The sequence below is a fragment of the Loxodonta africana genome, chromosome 1 (assembly GCF_030014295.1).
Source record: "Loxodonta africana isolate mLoxAfr1 chromosome 1, mLoxAfr1.hap2, whole genome shotgun sequence".
Taxonomy (NCBI): domain Eukaryota; kingdom Metazoa; phylum Chordata; class Mammalia; order Proboscidea; family Elephantidae; genus Loxodonta; species Loxodonta africana.
In genome coordinates this window covers 100,990,287-101,003,960 of record NC_087342.1, presented here as the reverse complement: position 1 = coordinate 101,003,960, position 13,674 = coordinate 100,990,287, and the positions used below count along the sequence as shown (strand labels likewise).

The 13,674-nt window shown below is 39.9% G+C and overlaps 1 protein-coding gene across 1 annotated transcript in view; it reads right to left on the bottom strand.

Moving 5' to 3' along the window:
• The window catches only part of DNAH8 (dynein axonemal heavy chain 8), a 347,089-nt gene that overhangs the window by 147,058 nt on the left and 186,357 nt on the right, over positions 1 to 13,674 (bottom strand). Inside the window, exons 50-53 of the mRNA XM_003404207.4 lie at positions 11,622 to 11,764; positions 11,021 to 11,155; positions 10,480 to 10,602; positions 2,774 to 2,987 (exon numbers count right to left, since the gene is read on the bottom strand). Of these exons, the coding sequence (XP_003404255.4) occupies positions 2,774 to 2,987; positions 10,480 to 10,602; positions 11,021 to 11,155; positions 11,622 to 11,764 (615 nt within the window). The remainder of the gene's footprint in view (positions 1 to 2,773; positions 2,988 to 10,479; positions 10,603 to 11,020; positions 11,156 to 11,621; positions 11,765 to 13,674) is intronic.

Genomic DNA, 13,674 nt, shown 5'->3' with positions numbered 1-13,674 from the left:
AGAGACTATTCCTTCATCTTCTGGATGAGAAGACCTGGTCTACATAGGTAAAGGAAATTGTTCAGGGTCACACGGATTGATTGTTACAGAAGTAGAAAATTGTACCATATCTCCTGGGCTAGACATGTGACCATTCATAGGAAACCCAGCACAGTGACAGTCCAACTGACATTCCTTAGGAATGGACTGACTTGTAGAAAATGCCTTTGATTTTAGGCTGCAAAAGTAGATTTTCTCTATTTCACTTCAGTCAGACTATTATGTTGAGTAACGTGTTCAGCTCTGAGCACATCATTTTCAGAAGACTATGCATATGAATCAAAAAAAAAAAAAAAGCCCACCGCCGTGGAGGCAATTTCGGCTCACATGGAAACCCTGGTGGTGTAGCGGTTAAGAGCTACAGCTGCTAACCAAAAGGTTGGCAGTTCAAATCCACCAGGTGCTCCTTGGAACCTCTATGGGGCAGTTCTACTCTGTCCTATAGGGTTACTATGAGTCGGAATCGACTGGACGGCAATGGATGAATATGAATAGCTGCTCAGAAATGCAAAGCAGGTGTATGAAGGAAGAAGCCGCTGAAGAAGCTGGGGTTTGTTTACACAGACTGAAGAAGAACTGACTTCAGGGAACAGAAAACTGTCTTCCTAAGTCATGGTTGGTTGTGTCAAATGCCTGTAATGCCCATTTGTTTCCTGAAGCCCTGAGACTCTAGATTTCCAACTTCTGTGGAGCAAATGTTTTCTAAGAAGCAGGGAGTCTGGAATCAGAAAACGGGGATTAGCACCACACTTCTTTGACGTACTAGCTAAATGGCCTTGGTTGGGCATTTACTTCACTTCTCTGAGCCTCAGTTTCTTGGTTGGTTTTTTCTCCCACATTTATTTAACTATAGTAAATACTGAAGCGTAGGTAAAATAGCTTAACAAATAAGCAAACACTCAGGTAGAGTCTGCTAGATTAAAAAATACAACATGGCCCCAGTACTCTAGAAGCCCCAATTTCTCTCCTCTTCACAAACCCCTCCTTCCTCCAGAGGTAGCCACTATTCTAACTTGGTGATAAGCAGTAACTTGTTTTTCTTTATAACTTTGCCACGTATGTTTTTGAACTTTAACTTTTGAAATTTAATTTAATGGAATCATATCATATATTCCTCTGTGACCCGATTTTTTCACTCAACGTTTTATGTCTGGGCTTCATCCATGTTAAAGCATACAGCTGTGTTCATTCATACCCACTGCTACATAGCATTACATTGTGGGTCAGGACATTAAAATTTATTTATCCAGTTTTATCACCTAGAAACATTTGGGTTGTTTCAAGGTTTTTGTTATCATGAACATGGCTCTATGGACATTCTTGTGTTAAGTGTTCTGGTGCGCACGTGCAAAATCAACTACAGGCGGATTAAGGATCTAAATCTGGAAGGTGAAACTATAAAACGTCTGGAAGAAAATTTAGGAAAATCTGTGAATGCCTCTGGCTTGGAAAGTATTTCTTAAACAAGACTCAGAAAGCACAAATTATTGAGAAAAATATTAAAAACTGGAATACACCTAGAAGGGGAACTGCAGTGGGATGTGCAGGGGCTTAACTTCACAGCAATGTCCACCCCCACCAGCCGTAGATGAGTGTCTCAGTTGCTTCACATTTTCACCAAAGCTTGATTTTAAGAGAGGTATCGTTTTTTGCAAATCTGGTGGGTATAAAATGGTATCTCCCTGCGTTTTTAATTTGCAGCTTCCTGGCTTTTTTTTTTTTTTGAATACTAATGATGTTTATCATCTTTGCATTTGTTTTATGGCCATTCGGTTTCCTCCTTTTAAAGTGCCTGGGTTTTTGCCCGTTTTTATACTGGGTTGTTTGCTTTTCTCTGATTGATTTATAGGATTTCTTGAGATATTCTGAATACTAATCGTTTGTTAGTTATATAGTTTGAAATTTTTTTCTTCCACTTTATGGCTTGTCTTTTCACTCTTTTAATGTTATCTTTTCAAAAACAAACAGAAGTTCTTAATTTTAATTTTCTCAAATTTGTCAATTTTTTCCCTTTATGGTTTGTGCTTTGCAAATCTTGTTTAAGAAGCCCTTTCCTACCCAGAGGTCATTTAGTTTTTCTCCTGTGTTTTCTTCCAAATGTTTTATAGCTTTGCCTTCTACATTTAAGTCCTTAATCCACCTGTAATTAATTCTGTGCTTGGGGTGAGGTAGGAATCTAACGTCAATTTTTTTCCCATGTGAATTACTAAATATCCCAGAGCCACTTACTGAAAGTCTGCTCTTTCTCCTCTGATCTTCAGTACTTGCTATATCAAATAACAAATACCCATATATGCACAGGCCTAAATCTCTTATATATACAAAACTTTCGATGATACAATTTACGTGAACTTCAGGTTGGTGTCAAAAATCTCATTTTCATTAACATATCAGAGGCTACCTTTGACTTGTATATCGTTAGCCTATGATTGATCTGCTATCATTCATGAGCCCCAATTCCTCTGATTAACCATGTCAAGAAAACCAAAGATCAAAGGTTCACTTACCTCTAATGCCAACCATCAAAAAGCCTATTTCCAAATATTTCTGAGTCTAAGGATACACTGAAAACATGAGTCTTCTTAGTATTTAGTCCCTCTTTCCTGGCATTTAGCTCTCCATTTCAGATACTTAACCCCTACTTCAGATACAGCCTTTTTATCTCTTAAAGTTTTTTATGTTTTATATCCATTACGTAATGCAATAAAAAATTAAACACCAAGAATATTCATACCAAAAATTTTGTCTATTGAAGCATTTGACGGCAATGTGCAATTAAACACAGTAAACTGTCTTTTTAAACGTTGGGGAATGTCATTTCGACCACCTCCAGGGTGGATCATGGCTGCTATAAGCTGCACATCAACAATAGTAGTGAAGTCTCCAGGCTTATCCAAGCTATACATTCCTTCCATTTCCATCATCTGTCGCACAATCTCATTAGTTATCTGAAATTTTATAGAATAATATTTATTAACATATCATCACATTCCTATATAACCCAAAACACCCATTGACATCAAGTCGATTCCCACTCATAGAGACCCTATATGACAGAGTAGAACTTCCCCATAAGGTTTCCAAGACTATAATCTTTATGGAAGCAGATGGCTACATCTTTCTCCACCTGAGTAGCTGGTGGGTTCAAACTGCTGACCTTTCGGTTAGCAGCAGAGCACTTAACTACTACACCACCAGGCCTTGGGTAGGGAACCATTATTTGTAGAGCGATCTATAAACACACACCCAGAGTCTGGCTTCCTAAGATGCATTTATTAGTAATTCAGCAGAGCTATAGCCTCTTTTTCTGTCCTGGGTCTTTTCTCCCACAGAGCCACTGGGTGGGTTCAAATCACTAACCTTTGCCCTAGTTGCTGAGCACTTTAACCATTGTGCCACCAAGAACCCTTAACATACCAATCACCCATTGCCATGGAATGGATTCCAACTCATAGCAACCCTATAGAACAGAGTAGAACTGCTCCATAGGGTTTCCAAGACTGTAATCCTTACAGGAACAGATTGGAACATCTTCCTCCTGCACAGCGGCTGGTAGGTTCAAACCGCCAAACTTTCAGTTAGCAGCCAAGCACTTAATCACTGTGCCACCATGTCTCCTTAAATTCATATATGTTGTTGTTGCCGTTAGGTGCAATCCAGTCAGTTCCAACTCACAGCAACTCTGTAGGACAGAGTAGCACGCCCCATAGGCTTTCCAAGGAGTGACTGGTAGATTTGAACTGCCAACCTTTCAGTTAGCAGCTGAGTTCTTAACCACTGCGCCACCAGGGATCCACATTCATATATAGCTCCTATTATGTAATACACATGCGATTAGAAGAAAATATTCCACCCTTACCAATGAAGTGTTTGTGAATGTCAATCACCTTCAAACCAATTTGACTTAAATGACGCCATCCTGTGATGGTTAATCTTACGTGTTAACTTTGCTAGGCTATGGTTCCCTGCCATTTGGCAAACATTAGCCTAGTTCCATAATGTAATCTAATGTAATGCAGTCTGTTCCATAATGTAATCACCTTCCATAATGTAATCTAATGTCATGTCAGCAATCAATCTGTTGAAAAGGGAGTTTTCTTTAGATGTGCTCTGCCTCCGCATCACAAACAGATACTTTGGCAGAACTCTCTCTCTCTCTCTGTCCCTCTCTCTCTCTTCATTCTGTACTCTTTACATTGCCTGACCTATTGATCTTGGGATGCAAGCCTGCAGAAGTCTCCAGCCTGCTGCCTGACCTATGGATTTTCGACTTGCCAGATCCCACAATGATATAAGCAAATTCCTTGAAGTAAATATATAGATATAGACATATATCTCACTTATATAGACATAGATATATATCTCACCAGTTCTGTTTCTCTAGAGAACCCCAACAAAGACACACTCATATATTCTAAACGATAAGTTAAACATGTCTAGTGCAAGTTCAATGTGCTCCTTACCACACTGATAAAACTAATTGTTCAATAAATTTAAATGGGTGAGTTATGGGATATTTGGTACAATCACAACAGTACTCAGACTTACAGCAAGTTTCACTATAGACATCTTTCATGTTCAACGTTCAACACTTTAGATCAGAATGTGGGATGGTTTCAGTCCTGAGCTTTCAATATTACACAACTGAATATATTGATTCTAAATTTTATGTCCTCATCTTCTCTGCAGCCTCTAACGCTGCTTATACTCCCTCCCTCTTGAAACATTTTTCTCTCCTGATTTCAGAAGCCCAATTCTTTCCAGATTCATCGTGTGACTCTTAGATTGCTTATTCTCAGTCTCCTCTCCAACAGACTCTTTCTCCACCCACCCCTCACATGTAACTGCTCTCCAGCGTTCCATCCGCAGCCCTTTCTTCTACTCACTATTCCACGGGATGATATCTCAACTTATGCCCTGAAGAATCTAAAATTTGTAAGTCCAGTTTCAGTGTCCCTTCTAAGCTCCACGCTTGTATATCAAATTCCTACTGGGCATCTCAAAGTGGCTGGTACACACGCTCCTCAAATGTTAACATTCGTTCATTTAAAAAATGTGTAATGAATGATTACTATATGCCACCTGTCTGATACTTTGTCATAGTGTGGTGGCTTGCATGTTGCTGTGATGTTGGAAGCTATGCCACAGTAGTTCAAATACCAGCAGGGTCACCCATGGTGGCCAGGTTTCAGCAGAGCTTCCAAACTAAGACAGACTAGGAAGAAAGGTCTGGAGATCTACTTCCAAAAATTAGCCAAGAAAAACCCTAAGGATCACAACAGAATATTGTCTAATATAGTGTTGGAAGATGAGACTCTCGTTTGGAAAACCAAAAATCACACCTGTTGCGGTCGAATCGGTTCCCGCTCATATTGACCTTATAGGACAGAGTAGAACTGCCCCATACGGTTTCCAAGAAGTGGCTGGTAGATTCAAACTGCTGACCTTTTGGTTCGCAGCTGAGCTCTTAACTGCTGCACCACCAGGGCTCCCCTAGATTGGAAGGCACTCAAGATACACAGTAGCCACGCAATGGACTTGAGCATACCAACAATTGTGAAGATGGTGCAGGACCAGACAACATTTCGTTCTGCTGCACATGGGATTGCCATGAGTCAGGTCCAACAGGATGGAAACTAATAACAACACTCTGTGTCAGGCTCTGTTATGGCATAGACAAAAATCCCTATCCTCATGGAGCTTATATTCTAGTGGTCAGAGACAAAATGCATATGTATGTGTGTGTGTGTGCATGTACGGTATGTATGTATGTCTGAATGAGTAAATTAATAAGTAGACGGTATATCATAAGTGTTTTGAAGAAAACAAAGAAGAGAAAGTGAATGTGAGAGACTCAGGGGGTGCAACTGGATATGGCGGCGATCAGGGGAGGCTTCTCCTGACATGACATATGACATATAAGTTGACTTGAAGGAGCTGAGAAAGCAAACCACTTAGATAATCTAGGGGAGGAGTATTCTAGGCAGAGGAAACAACAAATGCAGTGACGCTGAGTGGACGTACAGCATGTACAAGGATCAGGAAATGTGGCTGAAGCAGAGAAATGGGGTGATGAGATCAAACAGCATCAGGTCTTTGGGCAATGGTAAGGATTCTAGAGTTTATATTCTACAAGTCCCACTGGACAATTCTGAGCATAGGAGTGTGTCACGATCTGACTCATGTTTTAATTGGCTGCTGATTTCAGAACAGGCAGAGAGGAGCAACGGAAACAGGAAGACAATAAGGAATCAGTTTTAATGATCAAATTATCCGAGTGAAATAAGTCAGACACACAAGGACAAATATTGTATGATCCCACTTACATGAAATATCTAGAACAGGCAAATTTATACAGACAGAAAATAGACTGGTGACTACCAGGCTGGGGAGAGGCAGGAATGAGTAGTTATGGCTTAAATGATAGCTTCCGTGTAGGGTGATGAAAAAGTTTTTTGGAAATAGTGGTGATGGTTGTACAACATTGTGAATGTAATTAATGCCACTGAATTATACGCTTAAAAACGGTTAAAATGGCAAATTTTATGTTATTTATATCAGGGGCAGATTATCCAACGGGCAGGCACTGTGCTCACCTTGCTTACCAGAAGATGGGGTAAACCCCATGTGAAATTGTTCCCTACAGATCAATAAGTAAGCACAAGTAAGCCTGTGCGTATCTTGCTTACTTGGTGATCCACCCATGTCAGGAATTGTAAATTTGAAAAGAGGCTTTAATTCTGTAGAAGGGTGCTGTGGGGTCGGGAGAGAGACAGACGCCAGTCATACCTAGAAGCAGAATCTTTGATGTGGTGAAAAAATGTGAAATTGTTCACTACAGATGATCTGGTAAGCAAGGTAAGCACCATGCTTACCTTGCCTAATGGATAATCCACCCCTGATTTACATTTCCACAACAAAATCTGAAAAAGAGAGAGCTCAATTGAGGCCCATGATCATGGTTTTAAAGTGAAACCAGTGTTGTGTGTTTTTCTCCAGTCAAGTTCAGCTGCATGGTTGCAGGTGGATGGGCAACAGGCCAAGAGTTTTAACAAGGATTTAACAAGGTTGAGGCTTTAACAGATGAGTAGAGGGTGTATGCTGAAGTGATTATAATGATGAACCATGGAATTCTAGCTGGGTAAGGAAGGAAGTTAAGGAAATGAGAGGAAAAGGCAGACAATTAAGTGATGATAGGATCAGTAGACTGTGGTTTCAGGTGGAGTCTGGGCAGTAGAGGGAATGAGTTAGACTGGAGATGGTGATCAGAGAATAAAATGCTTGAAACTGAGATAACGAAGGAGTAATACTTACTGATAACGACCGGGTGTGACTGTGTGTTTGGCATCCTGCATGAGGCAGGGTGGAGGACACGATCATCAGAGGAGAAGATCTCAAGGAACTAAGCCAAGATCACGTGTGTAGATTTTGGCATCACCAAGAATTATGGGACGGTCAGGACCAGCTGTAAGCCCTGGTGGTACAGTGGTTAGAACACTCAGCTGCTAACCAAAAGATCAGGAGTTCAAACCTGTCAGCCGCTCCACAGGAAAAAGATGTGTCAGTCTGCTTCTGTAAAGATTTACAGCCTGGGAAACCCTAAGGGGCAGCTCTACTCTGTCCTATAGGGCCACTATACATCAGAATCCACTCAATGGCAATCAGTTTGGTTTAATGCAAAATGAAAATATGAGGCCCCCTGTTCAAACGTTATTAAGAATTTCAAGATGGCGACAGTGGAGCATTAAACCAAACTTGGCCCTGTGTGACAGGTCTGGCACCCATGAAGCCGGCCTTGATGAAGGGATAGTACTGGAGTGAGTAACAGTGTGCCAGGAACTAAAATCTTCAGGGAAAGAGGGAGTGTGGTCTGAGGATCCAAGATGACTGTGACACAAGGTGAGGTGGTGGCGTGTTGTCAGGCTGATAGGTTTTCAGGAAAGAAGTCAATGAGAAGCAAAGAGACACCTCCCTCACCTCCAGGCCCCAGGGGTTCAACCTGATAAGCCTGCAGGGAAAACAGTTTCCTGGAGAGTTGGGGTGGGTCAGTTTTCTACTGGAGCAGGAAGGTGAAGGGAATGTTCAGAGAAGAAGTTGAATTTACGGGGCATTCTGTGGAATGAATCATGACTTCCATAGGCATGCTGAAGAAGTTTCAGGAGATGGGGAGAGTAGGAAACAGAGTCAGAGAAGAGTCATGTAGAGCTGTTTGGGGATTACTCTCAGGGTGAGGACTGACTGGAAAGTCCTGAGATTCTAGTGTGTCTGGTGTAAACAGGAATAAAAGGTGAGATGGGACCCATCGTGGTGGACTCAAGGCTGGTGGTGCTGATGAGGCTGTAAATGTTGGTGGGCGGGGGATGCTGGGAGGTCCCACTAGGAGCCTGCAGCATCTGGCAACACCAGGAAGGTCCTCTAACAGGGAGTGACTCAGGTTGATAGATGATCACAACAACGTCAGTGGTGTGCGGTAGAGCAGAAAAAACATATGTTTTTTAATGTCTCTTCAGAGAGAAGAGTATGTAGAGTAAGAGCTAAAAGAGAATCAAGGATGAAACTCTGAGGAAAGGAAGAAGCAAAAGCCACCACCAGTTACCCCCAAGTCAGCTCTGACTCATGGAGACCCCATGTGCGCCAGGGAAGAAAGGTGCTCTGTAGTGATTTTGTTGTTGTTTTGTGTTTTTTTTTGTTTTGTTTTTTAAATAATATTGTATTGTTGTCAGTGAAAGTTTACACAGCAAAATCGGTTCGCATTCAACTAATTCTGCACAAATTATCCAGTGACATTGGTTACATTCTTCACAGTGTGTCAACATTCTCATTACTGCCAGTTGTTCCATTTCCAGTAATCTAGTTCCCTGCCCCCTTATCTTTTTATCTTGCATTAAAGTAACTGTTGACCATGAGGTCTCACACAGATGGGTTTTTTAAGGAGCACAGTACTTACATGTGATATTCTTTATTTTATGAGCCAATTTGTTATGTAGTTAAAAGGTGATCTTAAGGGATAGTATTGGTTCAAGGTTTAAAGAGTACTTCAGGGCAATAGTCTCAGGGAGTCCTTCAGTCTCAATTGATCCACTAAGTTTGGACTTTAAATAATTTGAGTTCTGTCCATATTATTCTCCCGTTCTATCAGGATCTATCTATTGTGGCCCCGATCTGACTTCTAGTCTCATTGAAGATGAGGCCGTGGTTCATGTAAACAGTCCTGTAGATTAGTTTCTTCTCTGAGTCCTGGGTTTCCTTCTTTCTCTTTTGCTCTGGACGAGTAGAGACCAACAGCTGTGTCTTAAATGACAGCTCGCAACCTTTTAAGAGCCCAGACACTACTCACCAAACTAGAATGTAGAACATAAACTTTATGGACTACATTGTGCCAACTGACTGAGTTGCTCCACGAGACTATGGTCCCAAGCCTTCAAACACAGAAAACCAGGTGTTTCATTACCTCTAAGAGGTATCCTGAACTGTGCCCCCATGTGCTTTATTATATATATAAATATATATGTGTGCACACGTATGCACGCATGTATGCCCATACATACGCATATATATACACACACATCGTATTTTACGTAAATAACACTTGCCTTCCGTGTTTGTTTGCTGGCGGCACTGTCACCCCGTGATGGTGTTTTTTTTAAGTGCGCTATACTAATTTTTGTTTACAGCAATATGTTGAAGAAATTGAATTTACAGGGCATTCTGTGGAATCAACCATGGCTTCCACAGGCACGCTGAAGAAGTTTCAGGAGATGGGAAGAGTAGGAAACAGAGTCAGAGAAGAGTCATGTAGAGCTGTTTGGGGATTACTTTCAGGGTGAGGACTGACCGGAAAGTCCTGAGATTCTAGTGTGTCTGGTGTAAACAGGAATAAAAGGTGAGATGGCATGACACGGCTTGTGAGGGTCCTCGCAGGGGGAGGGCTCAGCTGGCAAACCAATGCAGAGGGCATGTTTTATTTGCATAAAAATACAGTACATACATATACCCACCAATATACACATACACACATACATACATATATATATCGACACATATTTTTTTGGCTGTTGTTGTGCTCCACAGAGTTTTCAATGCCTGATTTTTTTTTAGAAATAGATTGCCAGGCCTTTCTTCTGAGGCACCTCTGGGTGGACTCGAACTTTCATTCTTTCAGTTAGCAGCCAAGCAAGGTGAACCATTTACACCACCCAGGGACTCCAGAAGCAAGAGAGGAGTCCAGAAAGGACACTGAAACCAAGTAGCCAGAACGACAGGAGGGGATTATTGGGGAAAACCACGTAGGAATTTCAAGAAAGGATATCAAATAGAGAAGAGACGTGAAAAAAGACTGGAAAGTGTTACTAGACTTAATAATATGAAGGTTATTAACATTCATACATATAACTAAAAATACTGAGTAAATATTATCTATACAAAATATTTCACACATACCTGATCTCCCCATTCATTAATCACAGGCATATTAATATCATCAATAAATACAGTCATTTTTCTCCCTCCTGGTGGCCCATAGGTGCTTCCCATTCGCTTATCCACATAGCTTTCAATTGTTCTCTAGAGAAAGGGAAACATTTTCTTACCCATTGCATTTTAAACTATATTTCTAAAAAGGATAAGCCTTTTTTGAGAATAGAATATTATTTATTTAACACACGTGAACATAATTATTAAAATATATACTGTGAAATTAAAAAAATAAGTTATTAGAATTTTAATCCTTAATTTATATTAATAGAGATGTGCTCCAAAGTTCACCTTCAGCCTCAATATTAGGCCAAAATGTACTATTTGGATTTGGCTTTCACCTTAGCCTTGAAGCGCCAACTGTACCATCATTTCCTTCAGTGTTATATAACATTAATACAATGCTAATATTAACATAATACAATATTTTACTTGTATCCACATTTGATTGTAACAACCACTTAAGATATTTAATATATCGATTACTACAGCAAATGATGGGTTTTACCTGAAACATCATTGGTTCTGTGGCAGAAGAAAAGTTTAGAGATTTGGATAACTGTACTTCGGGATCATATTTTTTCAAATAGGCCTTAATCATGACGGTTTTGGCCGTTCCCTGCTCTCCTGTGAGCAAGACAGCCTGTGATCATAGGACAATCATGTAGAAAAGTGTTACAGCATGTTTATTTTTAAATATCTTACAGTTCTACTAGCCATTCTTACATCCCATCAAGCAATAATCACTAATTTTTTATTGCTTTTTAGGATTTCATCTACATCAAAATAAATTCTAGTTGAATTAAAGTTTTAAATGTAAAGTGTATACCATAAAAGTACTGGAAGAAAATATGGGTGAATACTCATGTTACTTTGAGAGTTCCACGAAGGACTTTATAAGCAGACCTGCCCGCTCTCCTTAGCAAGCTGGGAGTCAGCAGTCCGGGGATATTAAGGCGGATGTATCCTAGGACATGGTTCATTGACCAAAAGTATCTCCCACAAATGACACTACTGCCAGCCCCTTGTGCAGGAATTTAATTTCTCTCTTATCTGTAGTGTTTCTTACGTGGTTTGTGATCATCTAAGGAACTATCTATTAAACTTACTTTATGTTGTTTTGCAATGGTGTCTATCAGAAAGCTCGTTCTAACGTTGTCAACATTTGGAACCAAGATTGAAGAATACTCTGGAATACTGTCCGTTGGGTAATAATATGGCTGGAGCTTCTTATTCCAGTGCTCCCAATCACCTATACATTATATAAAAACCCACCTTAGTAAAACTGTATTCTTGGAACATTATCTCAGAACACAAAACCATCAGCAAAATCACAAACATTTAAAACATTTGCCTAAAACATGTCAAGACATTTGTTTGTCTGATGTTCGTGGCATTTGATAATTTAAATTCGTTTGGCCTGTTTTACAAAGTCAGCTTTTAAACTGCTAAGTCATTCACTGATAGAGACCTGACCTAAAATGGAATTAGAATCAGTTGTTTATAGTCAGGAAACCCTGGTGGCGTAGTGGTTAGGTGCTACAGCTGCTAACTAAAAGGTCGGCAGTTCAAATCCACCAGGTGTTCCTTGGAAACTCTATGGGGCAGTTCTACTCTGTCCTAGAGGGTCACTACGAGTCGGAATCAACTCGGTGGGAATGGGTTTGGTTTATTTGGTTGGTTACAGTAATGGAGCCCTGGTGGCGCAGTGGTTAAGAGCTTGGCTGCTAACCAAAAGGCTGGCAGTTCAAATCCACCAGCTGTTTCCTGGAAACCCAATGGAGCAATTCCGCTCTGTCTTATAGGGTCACTATGAGTTGGACTCGACTCAATGGCAAGTGGTTTACAGCTACAGTAAAACAATGGTATGACAGGTGTCTAGTAAGAAGGCCAGATCAACTGAAAGGATAAGACCAGGGACAACTGATCACTGGGCATAGACTGTTTGCCATGAGAAATCTGGCCCCAAAACTGTAGTGTAATGAAATACAGCGCCCAGACTCCTGACTTAATTGTTGTTGTTGTTGTTGTTGTTAGTTGCTGTTGAGTTTGGTTGCAACTCATGGTGACCTTATAAAAAAAAAAAAAGACCTTATGTTAACTATTAATTTACTGAAACACTATTGTTTTAAGTATTGTTATTATTACTACTACATTTTATCAATCCTAAGAAAGGTTTTTGGTTTTATCTTTTAATTTAGCATCTCTGGAATGTGTTTTATAATCCATGATGTTTTACAATCACTGCTGCCTGGGCAAACTTGGTCAGAGATGTTTGTATTGTTGCCATTTAAATTGAATTACTTGCATTGTTGGTCATGCATTGTTGAGTTAACTGCCATTTCAAATGTCTTCAAAAAGATTACTCAGTGATTCAGGTTCGTACTAAAAAAAGCTACTGTGTGCACAAAATGCGTGGAAAGCAAACACGAGGGCATACATTTGAAATTAGCAAAAATTCATCACTGAAAGAATAATCTCAATTTTGTGTTTTCTTGTCAAATAGCCCAGTTGTATGGCAAGCGTATGTTTATCTTTTAAGAAACCACCAATCTGTTTTCCAAAGCACCTGTACCATTTTGGAGTATAGGAGGGTTCCAGTTGCTTCCCATCCTTGGAACACTTGATATTATTAATCTTTTTAATTTTAGCCGTTCTAGTGGCTATGTAATGATATCCCATTGTGGGTTTCATTTCCATTTCCCTGCTAACCAATGATGTTGAAGAGTTTTTCATGTGCTCCCCACCCCCCACCTCATTCGTATATCTTCTTTGGTGAAGCATCTATTTAAACTTCTTGCCCATTTTTAAATTTGAGTTGGTTGTGTACTTTTCATTGAATTTTTAAAGTTCTTTACATATCTGCATAAAGTTCTTTTATCAGATATCTATTTTTCAAATATTTCTTCCCAGTCAGTGGATGAACTTTGCACTTTCTGGAGTTGCTTTTAAAGAGCAAAGGACATCCTTGTCTTGTTTCTGATCCTGGGAAGGAAGCACCAATCTTTTACCATTAAGTATGTTTTTTTTTATGAGGTTACCTCTAGGGTTTTTTTTTTTTTTTTTTATGAATGTTCTTTATCAGAGTGATAAAGTTCCTATATGCAGTTTATTGAGTTTTATCAAAGGATGTTGAATTTTGTACATAGTAGCTTTTTTGGT